The sequence below is a fragment of the Patella vulgata genome, chromosome 2, assembly GCF_932274485.2.
Source record: "Patella vulgata chromosome 2, xgPatVulg1.2, whole genome shotgun sequence".
In the NCBI taxonomy this organism is placed as follows: Eukaryota; Metazoa; Mollusca; class Gastropoda; family Patellidae; genus Patella; species Patella vulgata.
Genome location: NC_065880.2, coordinates 67268116 through 67295547, shown reverse-complemented (window position 1 = coordinate 67295547; position 27432 = coordinate 67268116). Strand labels below are relative to the sequence as shown.

The 27432-nt window shown below is 35.6% G+C and overlaps 1 protein-coding gene across 1 annotated transcript in view; it reads left to right on the top strand.

Moving 5' to 3' along the window:
- Positions 1–27432, top strand: part of LOC126811168 (putative pyridoxal-dependent decarboxylase domain-containing protein 2) — a 63236-nt gene that overhangs the window by 24102 nt on the left and 11702 nt on the right. The window contains exons 16-22 of the mRNA XM_050536692.2: positions 1073–1178; positions 1615–1673; positions 7511–7623; positions 8940–9058; positions 10237–10355; positions 11253–11345; positions 11667–11763. Coding sequence (XP_050392649.2) covers positions 1073–1178; positions 1615–1673; positions 7511–7623; positions 8940–9058; positions 10237–10355; positions 11253–11345; positions 11667–11763 — 706 coding nt within the window. The remainder of the gene's footprint in view (positions 1–1072; positions 1179–1614; positions 1674–7510; positions 7624–8939; positions 9059–10236; positions 10356–11252; positions 11346–11666; positions 11764–27432) is intronic.

Here is a 27432-nt window from a genome sequence, read left to right as displayed (position 1 = left end):
AATGAGCATTTTCTGCTCAGGGTAAGCAGAGCGATAAGCAATTTGATTGGTCGAGTTGTTGGAACACATTAACTCTCATTCTAATTGAGCTAGAATGTTCAAACTTGGTGTAGGCTTTCATTAGGTGAATGCCTTAAAGAGTTTGATGATGAACGTTGTATGTTTACGGTAAGCAGAGATAAGCAATCTGATTGGTTGGTGCTTTGGGGCACGATAACTTTGGTTATAATGAAGTGAGAGCAATGAAACTCCAAATATAGATTCATTATATCATTACCTTGACTAAGTTCGATAGTGAGAATTTTCTGCTTAGGCTAAGGAGCGATAAGCAAATTGATTGGTCAAGACTTTGGAACACAACTCTGCTTTTAATTGAGGTAGAATGTTTAAACTTGATGTAGATGTTCGTTAGGTGAATGCCTTGACTGAGTTCAATGATTAACATTTCGAGCTGAAGCTAAGCAGAGCTAATCAATTTCATTGGTCGACGCTCTGGAACAAGATAATCTTGATTTTATTTGATATAGAGTGATGAAACTTAGTGTATAGTTTGATTGCTCGATATGTTTGAAAAAAATAAATGTACTGTTAATTAATATGTGTCATCTATTTATTTTGGGATTTCGGCGGCGGACATCCGCCTCCCTGTTGGCTTATAATTTATGGGACTTTAAACAGTACAATACAATTCAACCAGATCAAAACTTTTAGATAAAATTATGGTCTAGATGTTGCTTATAAAGAGGAAACTTATTGGAAATTATAGTTGCAGACATATTGCTCATGTCATTTAAAAATTAAATCTTGTAAACTTACTGTAGGTCAAAAACTGGCTCGGATTATTTGGTTTGTCCTAAGGATTAACCCTTTATTAACCATTTTGATATACACTGTGAACAGCATCAATTTTATGTGAATTGTGAATTTATTCTCCATTACTGATACATAGTGTTATTTCTCAACAGTTCAAAATGTTTAATATTTTAAATATACCTGACACTGGTGAGCTTGTTTTATTGACCATGTTCTATATATGTTGATGACATTAATATTGATATAAGTATTATTTTAGCTTGTAGACACATTACAGTGTAGTGTACCACAGGTTCCAGTTACTGCTGTAGATATTAATAAAGAAGGTGTTTGTGTCAGATATTCACCTTTAGAAACAGCTCAGTGTAAGTAATATAGGTATATTTTTATATACATACATTGTGATGTTTATTATATTGCTGAGTGTGTCTCTCATTAGTCCCTAGCCTATTTATAGGACAGTACTCTGGAAGGTCTGTAAGCTAATTCCCTAAATTTGACTAGATTTGAACATTGGCCATAATAGCCATAAAAAAAAATCAAAAATGATCTATTAAATATTTGTTCTTTAATAAGAGTCCAGTGATATACATTTAGATAAAAACATTACCTATTTGGTTTATGTCCGTTTTGTCCATATCCAGTGCAGACTGCAATTTTTTTTTTTCATGTCTGTAAATACTAAGCGGAATTTGACCATTTTTGTACAGATATTCCTTCACAACATTGTAGTTTGCAGGGGATTACAATCTCTCAAATGACATTCAGAGACTTTAAATATATGCATTTTTGGCATTATAGTTTCAGGTACAACAGAGGAAGATATACAGACATTTGCTGATTGTTTAACTGAAAATCTGGTAGGTTTAAACTAATGTAATCCAGATTGTTCAGTTTTAGATTTAGAAAGATAAGGAAATATCTGAAAAGTACTTGTAATACTGTTACTCTATTATTGGGGTCTGTATAGCTTGGTGGGGTAGGGGAACAAGCAGAAATTGGAAGTGCCCTAAATGTATATCTTGAATAATTGTGGGTGTGGAGCAGGGATGCTACTTCAACCATATATTCCAGACATGTCCTAAGCAATTTTCCAAACGTCTGACCAGGAATATGCTCGATTGGATCTCAAGATGTGAATAATATTCAACATTCCAAAATATATTGACTGTACTGTGTGTATAACTACTACTCATCTTGATTATCGTTGATAAAAGGCTGGATTGATTAGATAATTAAGTGTTCAGCATATTTATCGTGTTATGCAGTCTATACCCCTACTTTGATTAACTTCTTAATCTGCCTTGATTACTTTGTTTGATTATTCATCAATCCACTCCCAAAAAGAAGTCGTTGCTTCTCCTTTGGCATTGTCGAATGATTAGCATGTGCACGCTGTATCATAAGGTCTGTCATTGAGTCATCTGGTGTGGTTTCAATTCCCCGGTTGTACGTGACAAGGAGTTGGGTCGCCTGTCCAACCTTGTGGTTTTTCTCCGGTTTCCTCCACTGCTATAGACCCTAGTCTCAAGCGAATTATTGAAATAAAATTGAACCATGTGTTAGTCCTGTAATGATCCAGTTTGTGTTGAGTGTACGTTAAACCCCATTTCTCTCTCTCTCGCTTCTCCTTTGTCTGACTATTTATCAATTCATTAAGACTAAGAGTGATTAAAAAGTTAATCTTTGTGATTACCTTGTGGTTGTAGTTCTCCATTATCAGACATGTTTTTCTCCTTGATGTCACATATCCTAATCAGTGAACAGTCATTTATATTGTGCCTTGACATGTAAATAACTTAATTAAATCAACCTGTTCATAATATATTATATTATAATGTATTGGATGCTAAATTTGTAATAAACAACAACAACATGGACAGTCATTAAAACTTTCAAAAGTTCTGATATCCGGAAACTCGGACCAAAGACCACTCGGACCAAAAAAAGACCAGTCGGACCAAAACAGAGACCCCTTGGACCAACCCAAAAGACTACTCGGACCAAACCAAAAGACCACTTGACCCAATCAATTTATATTGTAAGATCACTTGGACCAACATTTATCTTTGCTACTCAGACCAACCCAAAGGAGCACTCGGATCAATTAAATTATATTATAAGATCTGACTTATTCATTTTAAAAATAAAATACAGACAATATGTTATTTATTTATTATTAAATAAATAATAATTTATAGGTGAGTATATACATAACAGGTAAGTTCATATTAGCAAATATTCATCTTTATTACATCAACAATTTAATTGTTTTTCTTTGATGTGCTTCATCAATTTGATTGGCTTGTAACATGGGTAAGTACAGATACATGCGAATTAATCACTACTCATCGTTGTTTTGTTAACAGATTTTCTTTGACAATGATGAAAAAATACCACTTTATTATTGGTTCGTGTAGTCATATTAAAATAAACACCATTATCATTTTATTAAAACAACACTTTATTATTGGTTCGAGTAGTCATATTAAAACAAACACAATTGTTAATTTATTAAAACAACACAGTTGGTCCGACTGGTCTTGGTCCAAGTGGTCATGGATTCCAAGTTCTGTGCCATCACACAATAATTTTTATTGTAACCATTTAACTTCATAAGAATTGCCAAGTGGTCCCACCTGGCAACCCATTTGCCATTACACAATATTTTAACTACACTGAGCGCCATGGAAAACGCATCACTTAGTTTTTCGTATAACAAAATGATCCTGTAAACATATCTTATTTATTTTGCTTCTTATTGTGAACAATATTCAAATGGGAACACATCAATAATAACACATTTGTACACTTATGGATGTTTAATCTGTAATCAACGGTACAAAGTCAGAGGGGTCAAAACCAAAAGTACGACACAGATGTCAGTAGCGCGTGTGTCCTCCACAGGCTCTTACGCACGCTGTGCAGCGACGTCGCATGGAATTTACCAATGTTTGAAAGAAGGCCTGGGGCAATTTGTTCCATTCTTGGACAAGAGCAGCTTCTAAAGCAGCAATGGTGTGCATCTGTGGTCTCCGATACAGACGGCGTCCAATCTCATGGCTGGCCAGTCCAAAACATTGATGTTGTTAGCAGCCAGGTAGTCCATACTGAAGTTGTGGGTGCGCTCAAAACCACGGAACAACAATTGGTTGCAAGACATCATCACGGTAGGCTACAGCATTAACGCGACCCCTGCAAATGTGTAGGGCGGTCCGGTGATGAAATGTGAAGCCTCCCCACACCATTACACTTCCCCCACCCCATTTTCGTTTTGAATACGCAGCAGTCTGCAAGACGTTCCCCAAGCGTCTCCACACACGTTAACGGCCATCAGCGTGATAAAGATGAAAGCGACTCTCATCACTGAAGAGCACACTTTGCCAGTCTAGTCTTCACCATGTCTGGTGTCCTTGAGCCCATATCAAACGCTGCTGACGGTGATGATCCCTGAGGATAGCTTCAACATAAGGTCGTCGTGCACGGAGTCCTACTTCTCTTAGATGACGTCTTACGGTGTTGGCACTTACTGGTCCTTGTCTTCCGACGACTGCTACACCTGTTCGAGTCGCTGGGCGGAATCTGTCACGCAGATGAGTGACCCGGATGTAGCGGTCTTGAGCCTGGGTTGTAGCGCGTTGTGGACCAGGACGTTGACGGTCACGTGTTGATCCAGTAACTCGAACTTGTTCCACCAACCTTACAATAGTGGACTGATGAAAATTGAAGTGTCTGCAATAGCACGTGTAGACATGCCAGCCCTGGGCATTCCCATGGCTTCATTCCGTTGATTTTCAGTAAGTCTCAGCATCACTAGCACGATTCCTTCACACGTCCAACAACAAATTACGACAGATTGACGTTTCACAGTTCATGTACTGCACATTAAGTTGAAAACATGCTTTTAAAGGGCTCACACACAATGCTGCACGTGAATATTGGGTTTTTCATGTGCATCGCGTGCAATTTATTTTTTTTTGCACACGGGCCGATATTTTTTGTGTTTGGGAGCATTGTGTGAAACAATAGTTCATAGTATTGCATAATATTATACATACAAAACCACCTAGTAATAAAATATTTGGGAAAAAAAAGTGATGCGTTTTCCATGGCGCTCAGTATATTTTCTATTCACTGAAAACAAAATATTCTGTACATATTCGCAAAGGTATAAAAAAACAGGAGACCAACAATGAAAAAACAGGAGAATCCAGGAGATTTTTCTTTTTTCATCAACTAACTTCATTTTTATTCTTCATAGGCTAATACTAAATGTCTTTAGCACTTTTTACACTGTGCGCTCATTTTTGCTGCATACAACAATGAACAAATGAAAACCCCCTTTGGATTTTGGGTCAATAATTTAAATGACAGAAAAAATTTTTTTGAAATATTTTGTGAAAATATACATAAAATGCTACCCAAAAAACTTTAATACGGTACTCCAAAAAGTGTTTTCAGTCACCTCTGAGTGACATCATAAATAATCGGTATAGCAATCTGATTAAAATACAGACAGATCTATATTTTCGTTTCGTTTTTTTTTACTTTTGATGGCCTACGCTACATGGAGATCTGACTGGTTGTAATGATAGGTCTCGTCAGAGGTCATACGAGCAGCTTTTGACCCTATGACGTCAGACATTTGATTAACCAATCAGACCGTTTCATTGGCTAAGCCCTTACACCATTCAGAACGCGTCAATGATAACAACTCTTCCAGATCCTAGTGTAGTAAAGAAAAGTAAAACGAAATTTTGAACTATAAAAACGAAACGAAATAGGAGGATCTTTGTTTTAATCAGATTGACGGTATAGAATCGGTCGTACAAATTTTACAACTCAAATCCGTGAATATTAGCCAGTTAAAACTTATAAAAATCTTAATAATTTGAATGATAATATATAAAATATTTATAATCTTATTAATATCAGATAAAAAGCAGGCTACATTTAGTCGAAAATAGCAAATGTACGTCAGTCTGCAAAACCGATAAATCCTGTTTTCTATGGCTGTAATCGCGTGGATGGAAATTCCCGGAATTGTGACGTCAGAGCGGTATTTTCCTGCAAGTGTCTCCCGTACATAAACGGTAATTGGGCTTATATTTTGATAACTTTTGAGTCAGATTATTTGCATACATTGAGATCGATATCTCAGTATTATAATACAATCGCTAGTAATATATTTAATTGAAAAAGTAATCCAAAATCGCAGATTTTAAGTCGGCTAAATTTCAGTCAGTGGCTTCCGGTTTCACGCTAAAGTCATGTGGCATGAACTATTTTCTCTTCACAGGAGAATTGTCAAAATCGCATAGATAGATACTATTATTATACTAGGTCTCTATTTTATTTGGTACGCTCATGTACTCTGATACCATTACAATATACTTTTACTCCAAACAATACTACGATGTAGCACAAACACACATTGGGCTGTCAGCCCATCATGAGGTTGATTTATAAAACGAAAGTAAGGGAGAAATTTCCTCCCGTGCGGGAGATTGGGAGAAAGGTTGTGAATCTGTGAGTCTCATGGAAAAAACAGGCTAGTTGACACGTCTGCTGCCTATTATTATCTATTAATAGCTATTAATAAATAAACACCTATTTTCCGTAATGAAACTACATCTACAGTGGCACTTTCCTGCGATCTTGCTGTCACACGGAAATCATCGCTTAGGCATTGGTTACTACGAAACTAGTAAAATGGTTGATTTTGGCGTGAATTATGTGTAAAAGAGCACGTAGGCCAATAAGAGACATGATAATGCGCAGAAGTTGACTATTCCTTTTTACGTGTGATTTTAAAAACTAACAATGTAATTTTAAAATACCATTTTATAATGAGGAAAACAGTGTTTGGATATCACAAACTATTCTTATCACGAACATTTACGTTTTCTATTGTACAAATGAAGGCAGGTGATTATTGATGAATATTACTGATGTAAAGTAGAAGCCGGTACAGGAATGAAATATGAAAAATAGCGAGGACCACCAAACTTTTTCTACTAATCATAAACATTATTCAGAACACAATATGCTACGTGACATAAGAAATATTTATTGTTGAAGTCCATTTAAATGAATGGCAGCTTATTGACCTTATTTGCAGAAGCGGACCTTTTGGTGACCTAGTTCTGGACTCTGTTCCGTTAACCCTAACTAAAAATGTCTGAGTGCAAAATTTTGAAATGGCATCCCTGGTGTGGAGGGTGCTATTATAGGCAAAAATGGAATTCTCTATTGTTAGTTAATGGTTGCACCATGGCCCAATAGCTTCCCACCAAAATACACCACATAAGTTACTTCAACTGACTACAATATTTTTACAAATTTGAGGCAGATGTTAATTTCACTGTTTTTTTAATAAATTGAAAACAGTCTACTTTTTACAGAGATATTCATGGACCAATTCATATTTTACTCAGTAGGATCAGTGGGACTTTCTACAAAATAATCAAATAGAACAGCAATTATAGCTACAGGGAATTCCCTAATGCCATACTTGAAATGATAGTTGTCTTTTCATTGGTCTGTATCAAAAAACATCCTTTTAGACTGAACTCATCAAGAGAAATTAGTCTTAGAATTAGAGTTCTGGATTTGTATTTTTGGAACTAGTCACTGATAATAATATTTAGCACAGACTATGTAAAATTACAATTATTAAATAATGTATTTTTTTTAGGCTGTTTTAGATGCCACAGTAGCTCAGCGACATAGATTCCGGTCAATTGTTGAAAATACTAATAATCTAGTACCTGTTAATCTTCCTACCTGGGCTGGATTAGGTGCTATTAGGTAATTTCATATATACTCTTCAAAAAAAAGTAGGGGATATTGAAATGCAAATACCTATGCAGGTTGTGATATGATAAATAGTCATGGACACTTGACATGCTTTGAGAGTATGTTCACAGATGAAGAACTATCGCCCCCCCAACAGAACCACTGACCCCCCAACAGAACCACTGACCTGCATGTGCGACACGCAATAGTGCCATACACGTGGGAGGGGTTCATTGTCAAATTTGACACTTCAAGGAAGGGTTGATGAAAACTGCCGCTTGCTGGTTTATCCTATCCATGTTTGCTTTCCTATCGGTTCTTGCATAAGATTTACTGTTTAGCATATCTTTGCTTTAGTGTGTTACATTTAATATGATTGGGAGACATGTTCGTCAACGTCGACGTCAACACTGCAAGAATTGGCCGTAGCACTGCAAGAGGAGTGGGTCAGATTGCCCCAAATCGTGATTGGACGATTGATTAGGAGAATGCCACGACAAATTGCTGAATGTCTGAGGATTGGTGGAGCAATTACTCATTATTAAGACAAAAATCAAAAACGTCTATTTTCACTTTTGACAGTGTATCTCTTTGCGAGTGAAATGGGGCCGTCAGATAAGCCGCCCATATGAACTGTTTATGTGTAGGCAATTTATGAACATACACTGGTTACCTCTAATAAAAACAGCAGTACATTTGCGCAGTTTTGCATGTTTCTGAATATCCCCTACTTTTTTTAAAGAGTATATTTCATGTACAATTTTAAAATGAATGTCTATAAAGGATGCATTTTATAATGTTAGTCCTACTTAATTTGTCATTAATGGTATAGTGTACTAGCATTACTAATGTAATAATAAATGGAATCAGCTAGAGAGAATTCCGTAGTAAATATTAATTAATTATATTGTCTATTGAGGGTAATAAATGTATGGGTATTTTTTGTGGCTGTCCAGATTTCATGCCTAAAATGCAAATTCTACAACTTTAAGTAATAGTTACAAGGGGAAATGTCTAATAAATTGGGTGATGGCAAAACTAGATTAATTTATGATAGTGTAGTGGGTGGTTAATTGCTGCAGCTAAAATTAAGAGCCCTGGTACAGAGTTATTGCCCTTACTACAAAATGCTTCAGATATGAAAGATATGGATGAATTTTTTCAAAACTTGCATCGTTAAAATGTATTATCATAGGAATAAATCAGTGCATATAGACAATTGTTTACAGAGTTGTTGCTCTTGTCAAAATCTTGCAGTGGGAACTAAAACTAGTTTTGTTATTTATTGTATATTTATTGTTAGCAATACTCGTTTTTCCAATACACAGATATATACCTGATCATTGGTTAAATCAAACACCAACGGAACAAGGTAAAATAGATATTAGCAATATCAATGGTGAACTAGTTCATAAACTAAAGTCAATGGATACAGCTTTCTCTACTGGTAAGTTACACAAAATTATCATAATAGATACAAATGAAGTACAATTTATCCTAAACAGTGATCAGACAACAAAGTTCTTGCTAGTAGTAGCAGTATTATTTATTCTTTCATAAATTTTATGTAAAGCCTACTATATGGTGACTGATTAGCAGGCCTTCACATAAAAGGAGCGTGATTTCTCTCGCTGTCCTAGACGTGCCTGCATGTTGGTCGGGGTGTGCCTTTCATCACTCCCCTCAATTGTCTAAATTGATTCTTTTCAATGAAAATAAATAGGAGAAATATAGCAGTAACAACAATTACTGTCAATTACTGACCGATTACTTCTGTTCTGTTTCACACGAGTAACATGCATAACATAAATTTAATTCTCCTGTCTCTCACTGTTTATTGTTTACTAGTCCTTCTTGGGGCATATGAAATAGACAGCGGTTGTAGCCTGGTCTATATTGTGGTTGTTCATTATATAAACAGGACAGTTCATTGGATCGATTGATGATAACAGCCAGTCAGAATGATCCTTCTTTAACGACTGTCGTCATGCCAAGTTTGACTTTTTCGTAAAATATTGAATGTTGTTCTCAAATAATCTGAATGAAGTTTCTTTTCCTTCCTATATTATACCTAAGACTTGTAACTGTTTTAGTATGTAACTGTGTGGATAAAATGAGTGGCGGCAGTGAAAGTGTTACAACAAGCCCGTTTTTGTTTTATAAAAATTACCGTTAAATGTGCTAATTACTTGGATTATGAACCATATGGTATGACTGTTATTGTAGTTGATAAGTAAGTTGATTGACTTCTTAATCAACAAGTAATAATTAATAAAAAACAGACTTTAACAAAAATAATTCTTGGTAATTTGTTATGGAGAATCTCTTATTATTATAATATACGAAAATAACGACAAACTGTGCACCATTCACGTATAGGGTTGAAGTTCACGTCAATAATATTCCTGAATAAATTACCGCAAATTAAATAGGGTGGGGGAACTAAAAATATGTGTAGTAAGACATGGTTAAATTGCTAGTGTACTTTAATAAATATAACATCTGAACTTGTATTTTAGTCTTTAGTCCCTAGAAAGAAACACATCGGCCAACCTCGGCATATTCCAGTACCCTACATTATTAGATATTGTAGAACTTTCTGAGCATGTGATGTATATATTTCAGGTCATTGTTCAGATGATGAGATTTGTGTAAGGTTTGGTTTAATAACTGTTAATACAGATGTAGAGGAACTTGTAGCTCTAGTTCATACTACAGGTAAACAGATTGAAGAGTCCTCTAAAGTAAGTACATACATGTAATGTAAATGTAGATAAGCATTTAATAAGGCGCCCGAACTCCAACACAATGTGATGTTCAGTAGTACTATGATACAAATGTAAACGAATAGTGGTGTGTGTTCATTTATTTAAACATAAATGTACATTATGCACGAGCTAAATCTGCCTATTGCAGGTCTTTCTTTAGGCCTGAAATGTTTTCTAAATTATTAATAACATTAATTAACTGATCCAGGCCATAATCAACTCTCACTGGCATCAGATTTCTGCGATATTAAATAGATTAGAATGATTCAGCCATATTTTGATTTAATTTAAAAATGGAGGAGCAAGACTATTGCACATATCTTGTCAAACCTTCAAAGGCTAATCTCTTCGCTCACAATAAAGTAATTTGAATGAAATTTTCAAATTATTCATTTTACATTATCTGTTTTGGAACTATTACAGCAAGAATGGCTAGCTCTTTACCTAAATCTTACATACTTTTTTTTTAATAGGCGGGAAATATACACAAGCAATTGTATAATATTACTTAGGAATTTAAAGTGCTATTTTATTCTTTCACTATCATCAGCTGCTTATATCAACAGGATTTTCTTTCTTGATGCTCAATGATCTTGAATATGTTTCTGATTCACTATGGATGATTATATGATTTTTGAAAGCCAGTATAATCTCATGATTGAATTACGATATTGTGTAGTTAAAACTCCAAGATAAAAGAAGATATTGTTTAAGCTCTGAATTTGAAATAAATTTCATCCAAATAAATAATATTTGGATTTTCGTGAATAGTTAAAACCCTTCTTGATCATGTTAACTCAAAAATGTCGATCGAAGAATGGACATACAGGACTGAAGTAACTGTTGCAATAATCAAATTTATTTATTGAGCAGTATTTGGAGTCAATGTCTGAGATTATCAAGAAGAATATTGATGTAGCAAATCAAGAATTACATAAGGAATCAGTAGACAAGTTGATGCAGGAGGTAAGTCCATCAAGTACTTTTCTAGCCCATTAGTCGATGTCGTTATTTGCTTATTTCATACCCCAGTCCATCATCTGTTAGCCTATTTTTCTGAACCACTTGATGGATTTCCGTTATATCAAAATGAGTCAAATTTTATGGTAACTGCATTACAAGCTCTTGGTTACAAGTAATTTCTATTAATACAAAAATTGAAATATTTTCCATTTAATTTTGACAATTTATGGTTTTCTTAAAATAGAATAAAGTTGATAAAATATAGAAATATATAAACCTGTTCTGGGAGAATTGTGTTTATAAATTATATCATTATTGATACAGGGTGTGATGAGACAAGTACCAATTGTCGGATCTCTGATTAACTGGTTCTCTCCCCCAAAAGATCCAACTAAAGGTCGCACCTTTAATCTTAATTCAGGTAAGATTATTATCTTTGAACTTAGATATCCATGTGACATGTTCGTGATTTACTTTGCCAATGATGCATGTCAAGGTGATTTAACAAATTAGTAACTTAATATATCAAATTCGCTAGGAATATGATTATTCATTTATTGGTTAGATGAATCATATCGAAGTTGGTGTTAATCACAGAGGTAAATTATCTAATTGTTTTAAAATTGATATATGTTGTTTACATTAGTGAGATGAAGAAGCCTATTGAATTTCAATAATTTCCATATATTACGTCTAGAGTTATGGCCCTTGTTTCACTTTATTGAACCTTGTGAAAGCCCCAACGCCAAAAGTTATCATTCGATCTTTGTGAAATTTACATGCATTATTTAGATTAGTGAAACGGAGAAGCCTATTGAATTTCAGCAATTTCCGTTTATTACGTCTAGAGTTATGGCCCTTGTTTCACTTTATTGATCCTTGTGAATGCTCTAACGCAAAAAGTTATCACCCGATCTTTGTGAAATTTATATGCATGATTTAAATTAGTGAAACGAAAAAGCCTATTGAATTTCGACAATTTACAATAATTACTTCTAGAGTTATTGCCCTTGTTTCACTTTGTTAAACCTTGTTAATGCTCGATTGATGATAGTTATCATCCGATATGTATGAAATTTATATGCATCATTTAAATTAGTGAAACAGGTCTATTGAATTTCAGCAATTTCCGTCAATAATTTCTAGAGTTATGGCGATTGTGAACATTTGAATGACAAAAGTGATCATGTGATCTGTGAAATTTATATGCATTATTTAAATTAGTAAAACGAAAAAGCCTGTCAAATTTCAACAATTTCTGTAGATTACTTCCAGAGTTGAGACCCTTGTTTCAGTTTGTAGAACCTTGTAAACCCTCAAACAACAAAATTTATAATCTGATCTGTATGGAACTGTCTTGTAAAGGCCCCCAATTACCTACAAAGGATTAAATATATGACAACCCTTGACGACCGCTCGGACGATTTACCTGCTGTGGGCGTATGTTTTGTTGCCTGGCAACCTATCTTTCCAGATGTCGCTCCTGCTGGTTGTGATGGTATTCCAGGTTTCCCCTACAATCAGGTGTGGGAGCGCCCTGGATGTCCGCGTGGCTCTGGCTAAAACATGGTGTGAAATGAAATGAAATGAAATGGAGTTTAACGTCCTACTGTTCTGCTCCTAACCTGGGCTAATGAAGACGGGCATACGCCATACATTGTGCTATGAGGGAAATTTTGCCCGGACAGCGGCACTACGGCCTACTCTTATATAGAATTCCAACTGCCAAGGGATCTTTTACGTGCACGCCAATGTGTACACGGGACCTCGGTTTTTCGTCTCATCCGAACGGCTAGACAGCTTTCCTTGTCAGCCCCTCCTTCCTGCATCACTGACAAGGGAGAACTACGCCGGAAAATCTGGATGAACTTTCTCGGCCAATGCAGGGATCGATCACCCGACCTCCAGGCTAGCGAGTTAGCGTCTTACCCACTTAGCCACGTGATCCCCAGAACATGGTGTGACTTCACTGGTAGTGTAGTATAGAAAGGGAGAAGCCCCCGTGGCTATGACTGTGTCAGTGGAGCAGGTGGTGGTTGTGGTGTCTTGATCGAGCTCTCCAATGGTTGCATTTATCGCTATTTTGAGGGTATCAGCAATCAAGGCTGAGTTTCCCTCTTCTACTGCAGGTTTGGTGCCTTTACACCGGTGCTTTGACAGGTATTCTCCTGAATTTCTTCCCACATTCTTCACACCTGGAGAAAGTGGGCTGATGCCTTTCCCTGGCATGTCGCAGAACATGGCATCTTTTAGAAAAAACTTTTCCACATTCGTTGCTAGCTTCCATCTTGTTTTGGAATGTGGTTGCTATGACGTCAGGTCGGTCATTGTGACGTAATGTTCGAGTAACATATAGGTAAAGGAGTATATTAGGAATCTTGACTTCGAGTGAGTGCAGTGAGTGGGATTGTCTCTTGCTTGCACCGATCAGCATCCCATTCGGTTTCTGGTTGTGTAACAAGCATAGCTAATGAGTGTGTAGAGAGTTTTCCATTTTGAGATGATATATCAGCATCAAAATTATCTACCACCACTTCTACCAAACCTGCTGATGCATCACCTATACCAGGACAGGAAAGTTCCAGTGTTGCAGCTTTTGCTGCTGACCGCTTGAAACGCAACACTTCGTCATAAGAACTAGTCAGACCAAATGACTGCAGAGTTTTGATAATCTTTTTTGATCGGTCCAATTTGGAACCCAGAGTTATCTGAAGCGCAGTTGGGTTGTTTTTGATAACCCCAGTAACAATTGAACTGATCAGTATGGCTGGGAAGGTCCTATCCAATTTTGAGGATAAATGTCCCAGTAGTTTCATTAATGTTTCACTAATTTCATCCATTGACATCTTTTTATTGATCGTTGTTGAATAATGATTTTTATCTGTGTTAATTTCATTGATTTCACTGCGAACTTGTTTATTTATTCTATTCAACATTGTTTCGAGATCATTGTCTTCCTCATTTACGAGTTTTAGGGCGTTTGCCGCCCTACTACGAAAACAAACAATCTTGTCAATATCCTCTGAGCATGAAATTAGTTTAAAAATTTGTTGACTCTCCAAACATGGCTGATGGTTGAGAATCATCAGCACGGTTAATTTTGATTGGAGTTATGACACCCACAAACCTTAAAATACTGCCATATTGGCCACCATTTAGGATTTTTTATCATCTAATCACTCCACAACATAATAAATAATAAAACTATTCCGAAAAATTACAATAACTTACCATTTCAATAATGCACCCACACCCCCCAACACTTTCTATTTGATTGATTCCGGGTTAAGCAGAGGTCCCGTGTATACATTGGAATGCACGTAAAAGATCCCTTGGCAGTTGGAATTCGATATAAGAGTAGGCGATAGTGCCGCTGCCCGGGCAAAATTTCCCTCATAGCACACTGTATGGCGTATGCCCGTCTTCATTAGCCCAGGTTAGGAGCAGAACAGTAGGACGTTACAACCCATTTCATTTCATTTCCGGGTTAAGCAAGACGCTTGTAGACCTGAGAAAACTATTCCGAAAAATTAGAATAACTTACCATTTCAATAATGCACCCACACCCCCCGATACTTTCAATTTGTAGCTGGATAAAAAATTTGCACCATGTAGCACTTGGATCCCCAACCCAAGGGCAAATCTAAACCTAGAAATCTTCTTCAGAGTTATAAAGAACCAAATCCTCAACACCGAGATTATAAAATTTAAAATAAACAATCTTTCTAAATAAGAAAGGTTGGCCATTGTTCAATTAAAAACGAACCCAGACATTATTATCAAAAGAGTCAACAAAGGCTCAGCCGTTGCTATCCTGAACAAAACCGATTACATCCTAGAAGCAAAAAGACAACTATCCAACACCATCTTTTACATGCCCCTTCATGAAGACCCAACTTCGGAATTCAATACTGAAATTACTCAATTTTTAACTAAACTCTACCAGTCGGGTCAGATTACGGAAAAACTTCTAAAAGGCCTAATAGTTTTTACCTACTACCCATCAGTGGTAATGGGACCCCATGGAATTCATCAGCAGTTTCACAGACGAACATGTCAAACACTTCGCTTGTGTTTTCTTAAGTGAACTAGAACAAATTATGTTAAATAAAGTACCTTTCAAACCGCTAGTCTTCGTCCGGTTTATAAACGACATCTTCCTTACCTGGACACATGGAAATTCTAAACTACAAGATTTCCTACAGCTGATGAACAGTTTTCATAAAACAATTAAATTCACAGCCGAATATTCCACAGATAAGGTGTCCTTCATAGACACCATGGTAAGTTTTGAACACCACACAAAAAAACTCAAGTTTGATCTGTTATGCAAGCCGACAGACACACACTCTCACTTATCCTACACCTCATGTCAATGTCACCCACCGCATATAAAACACAAGGGACCGTATAGTCAATTTCTTAGACTCAAACGTTTCTGCTCCAATCCAGCAGATTACCAAAAACATGCAGACAACCTGGTAAACTATTATCTCAAACAGGGCTACCCAAGAGATACTATCCAATCAAAGCGAAACAAAGCCCATAATATTCAGAGGAAAAACCCCCTAAATACGAAAACCACACCGAAGGATAACAAGGGTCCAGTTTTCGTAACGGACTATAATTCAACTTCGGCCCACATCAGCAAGATCATCAGGAATAAATGGCACATCCTCCATATTTCGAACGATTGTCGGACTGTTTTTCGGCATCCCTGCCTTACAGCTTATAGACGCAACCCGTCTCTAAAAGATCTTTTAACTTCAGCAACTATAAAAGACCCCACACCCTTGCCTCAAGTAAGTGGGAAAAGTTACAATTTTTTAGAATTCACCTGTAACTATCCTTAATGCAATTACTTCAATACGTTAAAAGGAAAGAAAACATTTCATTCTAGCAAAACAGGCAAATTGTATAATTCCATAGCAATTACACCTGCTTCAGCAAAAACGTTATCTACCTACTTACTTGCAACCTATACCAAAAACAATACGTTGGTGAAACAAAAAGACTGTTCGAATTAGACTGAAGGAACATTATGCTGATATTACCCACAAAAGAGACACCCCAGTTGCCTCCCACTTCCACCAACCGAGCCACTCTAGTCGAAACCTTGACTACCAAATAATTAAACAATTGGGTACCGATCCTGACCTCCAAAAATCTACAACAAATAGACGCACCATAGAACTTCATTGGATCATTAGATTGAAAACCTTTCAACCATACGGAACCAATGACAAAATCTGAACTTGGGCACCCCCCTAATTTTTCCTTCAATATATATATAGTTATAAAAAATGCTACATGTAGAATCTCAAGTTTTATTGATAGGATTTTTAATAATAATTAATATAATACAAATACCAGTTATAATAATAGTCTATTTATATCGTGCCGTATCCATGAATGAGTATGCTCAAAGCACGGTCCAAAAATTATACAAACAAGGGCACAAAGTAAATGCTTTCTTCAACAAAAAAGTTTTGAGTCTGGATCTAAACACAACAATATCTTGAGTGTTCTTTAGATAATTCCACTCTGTTAAGGCCGAGTAAGAAAGAGTCCTTTGACCCAAATGAGCTGTTTTAGACTTCAGCACAGCAACGAGGAGATTTTTCCTACAGATTAGGAGTGTAGGATTGTAAGGGACCACTCGAGTATTTTGGGGCTGTACCATTTCAACATCGAAATGTATAACACAAGAGTTTTAATTTGATTCTGTAACTAATAGAAAAATGGAGTTCTTTGAGAATTGAAGTTATGTGACTATAACAAGGGTCGAGAGATATCCTGTCTGCTGTGTTCTAGAGAAGATGGAGCACTGACCAATAAACAATTGCAGTAATCTATTCTGGAAAGAATCCATGTGGACACCAGTATCCTAGTAGGATCTGCATTAAGATATTTCTTGATGCATGTTTCATTAAATAAGATAGCACACTTTTGATAAGGTTTGCATATTGAGGTGGCTATCAACATCTCTCAAGATTTCTTATGCTGTTTGAAACCGTAAATAGAAAGATTGCCAACATTCACATGGGTTATGCCACAAAGATTACTTTTAGATTCAGGACCAAGAAGTAAAGCTTCTTTTATCTCATCATTAAAAGTTTTAATACATTTGTTGTCATCCACAATTTAATTTGTTCATTACACCTTGAAAGTTGGGATTGTGGTGTAGGCTTAAATATAGACATAATTTGAAAGTCGTCATCGTGAAAATGTCTAAGAAGGCCACAGTCATAAATAAGTGTACCCAGTTCTTTAGTATATAGGGTGAACAAAACTGGCCCCATTACAGATCCTTGAGAACACCACAGGTTAAAGGAGCTAAATCGCTAATATTTGGGATCTACAAATTGACACATATGTGTCGCAACGTATATAATAATGTAATATGAATGTAAATCAACTGATTTACATTCAATCGTTTCCGTTTTTACTCTAATTTCAAAGCAGTTATGTTTGGCGAAATACGCCAGAAGTCTCAATCAAATGGCAATCTTTAGCGTCTGGTTATTCCCGTCTACACCGATAGTATTTATTGCGCATGCTCTCCAGATAAGAATATGGGGTCACCGTTTGACATGACTTTTGGAATATGTCTAACCATGATCTTCCGAGTCGCTTGTTACAAATTACGCTGAAACGCATTACGGTACATGATTCGTGTACCAATCGTAAAATGTTTATTTAGTCTTAAATATTGGATATCAAAAGCCCATCTTTTCCCGGTAAAATCAAAAAACCGATGTTGATTAAAATTGACAAATTATTCGTGTTTTCATTGTCAAAGGTTTTGGATGCTATTGAGTTAGAGACTTGGCTACTTTAAATCAACAGCAGTAGAGACACAATTGTGCACTGCAACACTTTGAGTACAGTCTATTAGATATGAATGGAACCAATAAAATTCAGTACCCGAGAGTCAATAGACATTTTTAGCCTTGAACTTAGATTACTGTGGTCGATAGTATCAAACACTGCACACAGTTTTAAAGCAGTACCAAAAGAACAGCATTGTAGATACCAGTACATAAATCATTTGAAACACAGAGAGCTAATTCTGTACAATGGAATGGACAATAAGCAGACTGCTAAGGCTCAAAAAGATTATGTAGATGTTGTAAAGACGAAGAAATACTGTACATTCGATAACTTTAGAAATACATGTAGATGGAAGGTTTGGTACTGGGCAGCATTTTTTTTTTTTAACTCCTCAGAATTAAGACCTGGTTTCTTCAGCAAGCGTTTAATAGGGGCTGTTTTGAATATTGTTGGTATTCTCCCTTCAGTTATACTTGGGCTGATATGATCAAAAAGAAGCTTACAAGTTGTTGGTTTTGACCTTTTCAGAAAAGGCAATACAGCTTCAGTACCAGTTGCAAACTCAACTAATGGTCGAGGGGGTGGGGCAGTGATGGGATTTTGCCCGTATATTCCGGGCTTGTCCAAATCTTTTCCCAAACGCCCAAAATATTCAAAATTCCGAAATTAATATAGTTTACTGAGTGTATAACTACCACTCAACCAGATTATCGTCGATAATACGCTGGATTGATTAGGTAATTAAGTGATCAACGTATTTATCTTGTTATACGGTCTATAAACCTACCTTGATTAACTACTTAATCTGCCTTGATTGACTGACTTAATCCTTTGTCGGACATCAATCTTAATCTTAAACGGAAGCCATTGTTTCCCCTTTGTTGGACTATTCATCAATCCATTATAATTTTAATCTTCGTTTGTTAACCTCGTGGTTTCTGCATTGACGGACATTTTAATCGCATTGATGTGAGCCGACAATATGTATAAACTAGTCATAGAAGTCACATATTTTAAGAGTATATAACGCCCAGATCAATAGACAGTCATTATAATTCGTCTGCTATATCACTTCGGTGGAAGCGAGCGTTAAATAAAGCTATTTCACACACACACATATATCCGAAAAATATTAGACATTTCTAGCACGCTTTTACAGCACTCAGGAAACCTCGGCAGATTCCGTTACTCTACATCTAGCTTCGGCTGCATGACGGTAAGTGATATGTACCTACGAACTTGCCGGTTTTAGAAAGAAGTTATCAAAATTGGTCGTTCGAAGCGTGTTTAGAATTTTCAGAGCAAAGTTGTCCTTGTTTGAAGAAAATCTGATTAGGTACATATCACTTACCGTCATAGAGCGGGGCTGTTTGTAGAGTAACGGAATCTGCCGAGGTTTGCCGAGTGCTATACCGGTATTAGAAATCTCGCGAGACGCGTGAAATTATGAAATGAATACGTGACTAAATTCACGCTTCTAATGTCGAAGAAAAGATTCTATTTTGATGGCATATTCTCGGATTTACGATCATATTTTGAATGGGGTTTATGTTTTTAAATAAAGAAATAAGTAACCTAGGCAATGTTGACGAATATGTCGATTGAAATAGTGTAAGTACTTAATTGTTTTAGACGATAGCGCGTGCTAGCGATTATTTAGGGGATGGTGTCATTCCTGGGGATATCATATTCTATTTCTTACCCTCTGTACATAAGTCGTAACGGAGTTTAAGACGAATGCCGGACTTCTGCTGAAAAATGTAGCGACTTATGACCCGAAAATACAGTAATTTTGGAGGAATTTGAAACAGTACAGATCGGCAGCAGTCGGCACGCTTTCATTCTACCGTATTACGAATTTTGTAGGAATATTACTGACATAAATTTGAATACCGTACGGGAATTAAATATGAAAAATAACGAGGTGCACCTATTTTTATATTACGGACGAATTTGAATATTTTGTTTACACATGATTTTTGTGTGTAGTCTAAAAACTGCCATTTTAAATAACGATAAGAGTTATGTCCCTTTATTTTCGGTAAAAATGTCCGACAAAAATTTTTTTGAAATCCCATCACTGGGGTGGGGTATTAGTTGATGATACAAACTCCATGTCATAAAGTTGTTTGCAGATATTATGTATCTTCTCTGCATAATAAGTAGAGAAAGCCTCTATAATATCTTGATATCAATCAAGATCAGGAAGAATTGAGCCTTTGTCTTACACGTGAGTCGAAACATTGGAGACTGTCAGTGATTCACCGATCTTGGTATTGATGTAGCTTTGTTTGGTTGTTCTCATTTGATTTCCTTGACAACACAAGATCAGGTTGTTGCATATTCCTGATGATGAACCTCCAGAAAGAACTTCCTCCATCTTCGTTTAGATTTACGTTGAGATTAAGCCAATCTCACATCATCGGTGTATACTTGTGATGTATCAGGTCTTAAAGGAATTTTCTTGGTTATTTCTGGAGCTATACCCCTGCCTCTAGAGACACAATATATTCCAGGCAAGATAGCATAAGTGCAGGCATTTGGTGCAATAAAAATGCCGACCACGGTTTATGGTCGGTCTAGACGTATATTATCTCCCCCAAAAAGTCCCAGTCCGAAATCCATGCCAAATAGGCCAAAATCAAAAATGGCTGCCGGTTTTGGCTTGTAAATTCCGATTTCGATCCAATTATCATAATATGATCGAGTTTGTTAGCAAAATATACGTTTTTGGTGCAACTGAATCCATTTCCGTACATACTATTGTGATAAGTGTTACCGCTGAATCAATATTGGGGGTTATTCAAGATGCCGGTCAGTTTTGACGGGAAAATTCGAATTTTACATAAGCATCAAGTTCGGTGTCAAACTATATGTTTTCAAGGTGACTGAATCCATTTTTGTACATATTTTAGTGATTATGTGGTTTCCCGTGTCAATATAGGAGAAATTCCAATTAGGGATTTAGATTGGGGATTGGAGATTAATGATGCTCCCAACTTAGACCTAATACAATGACATTCATCCAGTATCAACTAAATTTCATTTAGAGTGTCCCCCGGCTCACTGCAGTAGCAGTGTAGGGGTATGTCGACTGGGGCCATTCCCAGGTCACTGCGGAGTAGTAGTATCTTGGTGCTTAAACGTCTGCTTCCACAGAAGTCACTGCAGAAGCTGATTGTGCCTTTTGAAGCATGTGGCGAATTTATTTCACAAAATGATTCAAATGTTGAGACACAGATGGATACAGTATGGCCTGTTTGTCAGATATGCAGTAAACCATTTGATAATGAACAGACGGGACAAATGACGATTGGGCACTAATCTAGTTGTATTTAACAAATCAAGATTGAGGCTGGTGTCCCTAAATAAAAGACACAAATTAATTACTTGCACATCTAACAGTAACATATTTATAAAACATCTGGCATTGAAATTGTTCATCACTCTGTGTAACATAAGCAACTGGAAATAGTTCATAACGCTCGAATCCGATGAGATTTCTTACCAGGATATAGGGGAGGGAGCGAGGGTGGCTATGTCATGAAAATCGGACCGAAACTGCCTGACAAAATGGACGCTCCTTGTACACAAATAGTGTAAAAGTATGTACATGTAATATCAATGTTGTGAACCAGTGATGGGATTTCGCCCGTATATTCCGGACATGTCCAACGCTATTTTCCAAACGTCCTAAATAGTCTGACCAGGAATATGCCCAATTGGACATCAAGACATGGTGAATAATATTCAAAATTACAAAATTAATATAGTGTACTGTGTGTATATCTACTATTCAACCCGATTATCGATGATAATAGGCTGGATTGATTAAGTAATTAAGAGATCAACGTATTTACCGACCGTGTGATGCCGTCTATACACCTACCATGATTAACTACTTAATCTAACTTGATTGACTGACTTAATCTTTTGTCGGACAATTCATCAATCCAATCCTGAACAGAAGTCATTGCTTCTCCTTTATCGGACTTGTGTTTTCCTTTTGCTATTGTCACTTCCATTTCTTGAAATTTTCGTTACGCATCTATCGAAGCAATAATCTCTGTGTTTAAATTACTTTGGGACCATACTCTATCAGCTGAAAAAGGAATCCAAGTTGTCTGTTATTTGAAATAAACATGTCTATCGGGGTCACTAGGGAGCATTCTGAAGTGCAAAGTGATATTCTCTTCTGAAGGGCAATTTTATTTATAGGTCAATTGTGGCACCATGCACACGAACGAAGAATTTTGTCCGCCATACTTGAAACAAATCAGTCTTCTACTGGAATTTCGTTATGTGTTCAACTTGGAACCGGTTCTGGAGTAGGAAGCCAGGGGATTTTATGTTCTGAAGTGGTGTTTTATTTACTTTGGGGCCATACTCTTTCAGGTGAAACATGATTAAAAGTTGTCCTCCATATTTGAAATAAACCTCTCTAATGGGGTCAGTAGGGGGCGTTCTGAAGTACAGAAACCAGGTGATATTTTCTTCTGAAGGGCATTTTTTGTTTACAGGTCAACTGGGGCACCATTTCTCACGAAAGAAGAATTATGTACGCCATACTTAAAACAAATCAGTCTTCTACTAGTTCTACCGAGATTTTGTGATGTGTTCAGCTTGGAACTTGTTATGGAGTAGGAACCCAGGGGATTATTTGTTCTGAAGTTGTGTTTTATTTACTTCGGGACCATACCCTATCAGCTGAAAAAGGAATCAAAGTTGTCTGTCATATTTGAAATAAATCTACGTACTCAGGTCACTAGGGGGCGTTCTTAAGCCAGAAGCCAGGGGATTTTTGTTCTGAAGGGCACTTTTAAAGTTTGCTTAGCAACGTGATCATATGTAGCAAAGATTAACTTTGTCCGAAAAAAATTGAATTAAATCGACTTTTTCTGCCAATTTTATCCGCAAGTTTAGGAACAACGGTCAGCTAGCTCCCCTACTAATAAGAGTGATTATAAACTTAGTCTACATGATTGACTTGAGGTTTCTCTATTGTCAAACATTTTAATCTCTATTTGATGTCAGTCGACAACATGTAGAAACTAGTCATATGTCACATATCCTATTATATTTGTTAACTTGTCACACACACACACACACACACACATGTGGTTATAATTCAATAACTGAAAACTAAAAGTAGAAATCTCGCGAGACGAGTGAAATTACAAGAGATGTAAACATTGTGCCAATTATCACATGGAAAATGTCAGAAAAAAGATTCTATTTTGTTGCATATTCTCGGGTTTGTGATAATATTTTGAATGGGGTTTATGTTTTCAAAAAAAGAAACAAACAAGCTGAGAAATTTTGACAAATATTCCGAATTTGATTGTAGTGCAAGTAGTTAAATGTTTTACACGACAGCGTGTGCGATCAGAGTCGAGCTCTATTATTTACCAGACGATGTCACTAGCTCTGTATTATTACTATCATGGAGCATTGGTTACTGGCCAAAACAGGGGAGTTGGATGGCCAAATGTGCGCGCTGTATCATACGGTCTGTCATTGAGTCAACTGGCAGGGTTTTGATTCCCCGGTTGTACGTGACAAGAAGTAGAGTCGCCTGTCCAACCTCGTGGGTTTTCTTTGGGCCCTCCGGTTACCTCCTACTGCTAAAGACCCCTATGTGCAAGCGAATTATTGAAATAAAATTGAACCATGTGTTAGTCTAGAAATGACCTAGTTTGTGTCGAGTGGACATTAAACCCCATTTCTCTCTTTCTCTCTCTCTACAGCCCAAAAAAATATTTTTACCTCCATCTGTATATTAGTCGAAAAGGGGTATAAGGCATGTTTTTTTTTTAAAGTGTACCATATGTTCCCAATCCCAACTGAATTATGAAATTCCAATTCGTCTTACAAAATCCCTGTCTCAGGGAAGATTGATACATATTCTTCCAAAATATATTTTAAAAAAGATAATTTTTTGCAAAATAATTTTTTTATTGAACATTATACCTAACATTATGAAATTTTTTGAATCGTATCAGTCTAGATGACATTATATCAAATGCAAACAATGCACATTAAAATTCATATAAATAGCAATCTCTATAGTTAGAATATACATTGAATTATGTTAAATGAATGAAGATGCTATTATTTTTGGGTCATAAGACAGTAAAGATGACCATTTTAGTAAATATAAAATGTCTCTTTTGAATTGGACAGACGCATGGCACATTTATTTTCCTTTTAGATATTAACTGTTGCTTATATATATTAATAATTTTCTTCAAAAGTTTAATGTAATAAAACATCTAAATCTGAAGTTTCATGGGATATGATTAACAAATTAATTTTTAATTTAAAAGTTAATTGCATTGCTAATGTTACATGTGGACAGACATTCTGGCAGATTTGTAACATTAGCACTAAAGTTTGAAGAAAATTTCTATTTATAGTGTTGATGTAAGAAGTTAATGAGATTTTTTACATGCTAAATAAAGCATACTATTAAGAATTTAAGATTAATATAATAAAATATAATCATATATTTTAATAACCTAAAATTTAAACATTTATCGGGCATGCAACTGTTGCTAACGTTACATAAGGACAGACATGGACATTTTATAAATAACTGTATTACTAATTTACTTGAATTATTGTTTTGATCTAAAAATAAAAATAGTCCGCAATGAAAGGTATTAATATTAATAATAAATTGTATAGTATTTCTACCCTTGGGCGAGTTTTAAATTTAAAATCGGACAAAAAGTATTTCAAAAGCACGTGCTTACGTTACGTAAGGACAGACGGTTTATTTAATCGGTCTGACAATTGACACGTTAGAACTTTTTTGCGGGGGTCAAAGTCATTTTGATCGAGTGAATAAGGCGAGAATGCCGACCGCCATGTTTATGCATCGGGAATCGGAAAGCCAGTTTTCTTTTCTAAAGGCCGTAAAGAAAGTGATACATTTTGAGTAAATAACGCCGTGAAAGGCGAATTAGTGGTGCTAACGTATCAAGAGTGCTAACGTTAACATTTTCGGACAGACAACTGTAAAAATGGCATAATCAATCGACTACTCGTGTCAAATTATCCGTATCCTGTGTGGAAGATCGAGACTACATTCACGCTCTGTTTGCAGCGGTTATTCAAATTCTATCACGTAATATGAAGCCGAAAAGAAATATTAAAATAATGCTAACGTTTCGCTAAAAATGGACAGACATCAATTGGACGAAACGTTAGCAATATATAAGCATGGAAATTTGATTTTCCAAACCATTTTCCTGCTTTTTTTAAATGGCATATACTAAAACATAAACAGCCATTCCACAAATGGACAAATTTATTTCCACGTGACGTAAAAATACAAAGTTTACAAAACAAATGTAAGAAAGACCACTTCAATGATGTAGTGGATGGACAGACTAGTCAAATTTTCACTGGGGTTTGAACAATTCAATTTTCGGAACTTGTTATTTTTCTCATCAGTATATTTTTAAGTCTGTTTTAAAGAAGACACACTTGCCATTATAATTATACAAAAATAAATTAAAAATTTTAAAACAAATGTTATTTCAATGTATTCTAAAATCTTGATAAAAAATGATGGGAAAAATGTCCGTCTTAAATGATGTAATTCATTAAAATATTTGTAACCTTTTTTAATAAAAAAAATACATCAATAAACCTGGTATTAAGTATTTTATATGTTCAATATATGCTGATTTTGAAGATAAGAAAAATATTTAAAAACTCTTTTTCGCTTTTCTAATAAAACCATTACATTTGTTAGATACCCACTAGTACACTTTATAATAAAACATGCCATAAGACGAATGCTAGACTTCTGCTGAAAAAAAGTGTTGACCTAGATCCCGAATAAATATGTTAATTTGGGAGGAATATTACTGGCGTGAATTTGATAAAAAAGTACGGGTCGGCAGTAGTGGGCATGATGCTTTCATTCTATCATATTATAACACGTAATTTTATAGGAATATTACTGACATAAATTTGAATACTACACAGGAACTAAATATGAAAAATTATGAGGTGCACCTATTTTTTATTACGTACAAATTTGAATAATTTGTTGACACATGATTTCTGTGTGTGGTCTAAAACTGCCTGCTTAAATAAAGATAAGAGTTATGTTCCTTTATTTTCGGTTAAAATGTCTGCCAAGAAAAATTTTGAAATCCCATCATGTGGCAACAATGGCAATTCTTACTGTGATATTTTGAATTCGTTGAAAGCAATTTAGTTGAATGTAAGGTAGACCAATGATCGCATGAGAGCTTCAGCTGAATCCTGTGTGAGAACATGGTGGATGGAACTGATATTTTTCAGCTGAAGGTGTTTTCTACACAGATCATAAACTTGTTGTATGAAGGTCAGACTACTATTCATAATTTGGAGTTAACCCTTTCGCCGAAAACGTTCTGGATCTCATAAAGGCTACAGGTTTAAAACAGATTTATTTCAAATTTGATGTGTAGCATCCGGGTCATGAGAATATCTTGCATGGCAACTGCTTGTCATTGTAAGTAACACTAACTCACTGTGTTATATTTTTCTCTTTAAAAGATATTTAGTTGTGGAAATATTTCATGCCCGTTGTTTATGTTTGCTTCTGGGTTTCTGTTAATAGCAAATTCAAAGAAGTCGCCAATCTGTATCAAAGAAAAATACAAGGCAAAAATGTGTGTAGGAGACAAATGGTTGATAATTCAATATAATTAAATGTACTCCATAAGGTTTTTATGGAATGATCAAAGTGATATAAAAATATAAGTAGGGACATATATATGCCATGGTAATGTATAATGAATATTTAACTAAAGAAGTTGTTTGTAAATTGTTTGGAATGTCACCAGTTTTCAAGACTGGTCTAAGTAATAGCATGGACCTTATAATTCATGGTAATAGCTTGACATTCTTATTAAGTATGCTAATTCTGCCTAATGGGTTTTCCTCATTACTGTCTGAAAATATTATTTTTTAATAAAACACATTTCCTGTCCTTATATTAATAGAAAGGCAGTCTCTTCTTTTAATAGGTGTCTTTAATTAAATTGTCATTTTTGACAATAAATAGATGAAGATCTTCACTTTGTAACATTATTAATAGACTATAATATCTTTTATAGACATGTAAATTATAGGCATATTTATGTCAATATCCTGTGTATTTTGTAATGATGGAATTAATATACCAAGTAAAGTATAATTTTCCATTGAATGAATTTACCAGTGCCATTACGATTAGCATCATCATGTGTCTGTA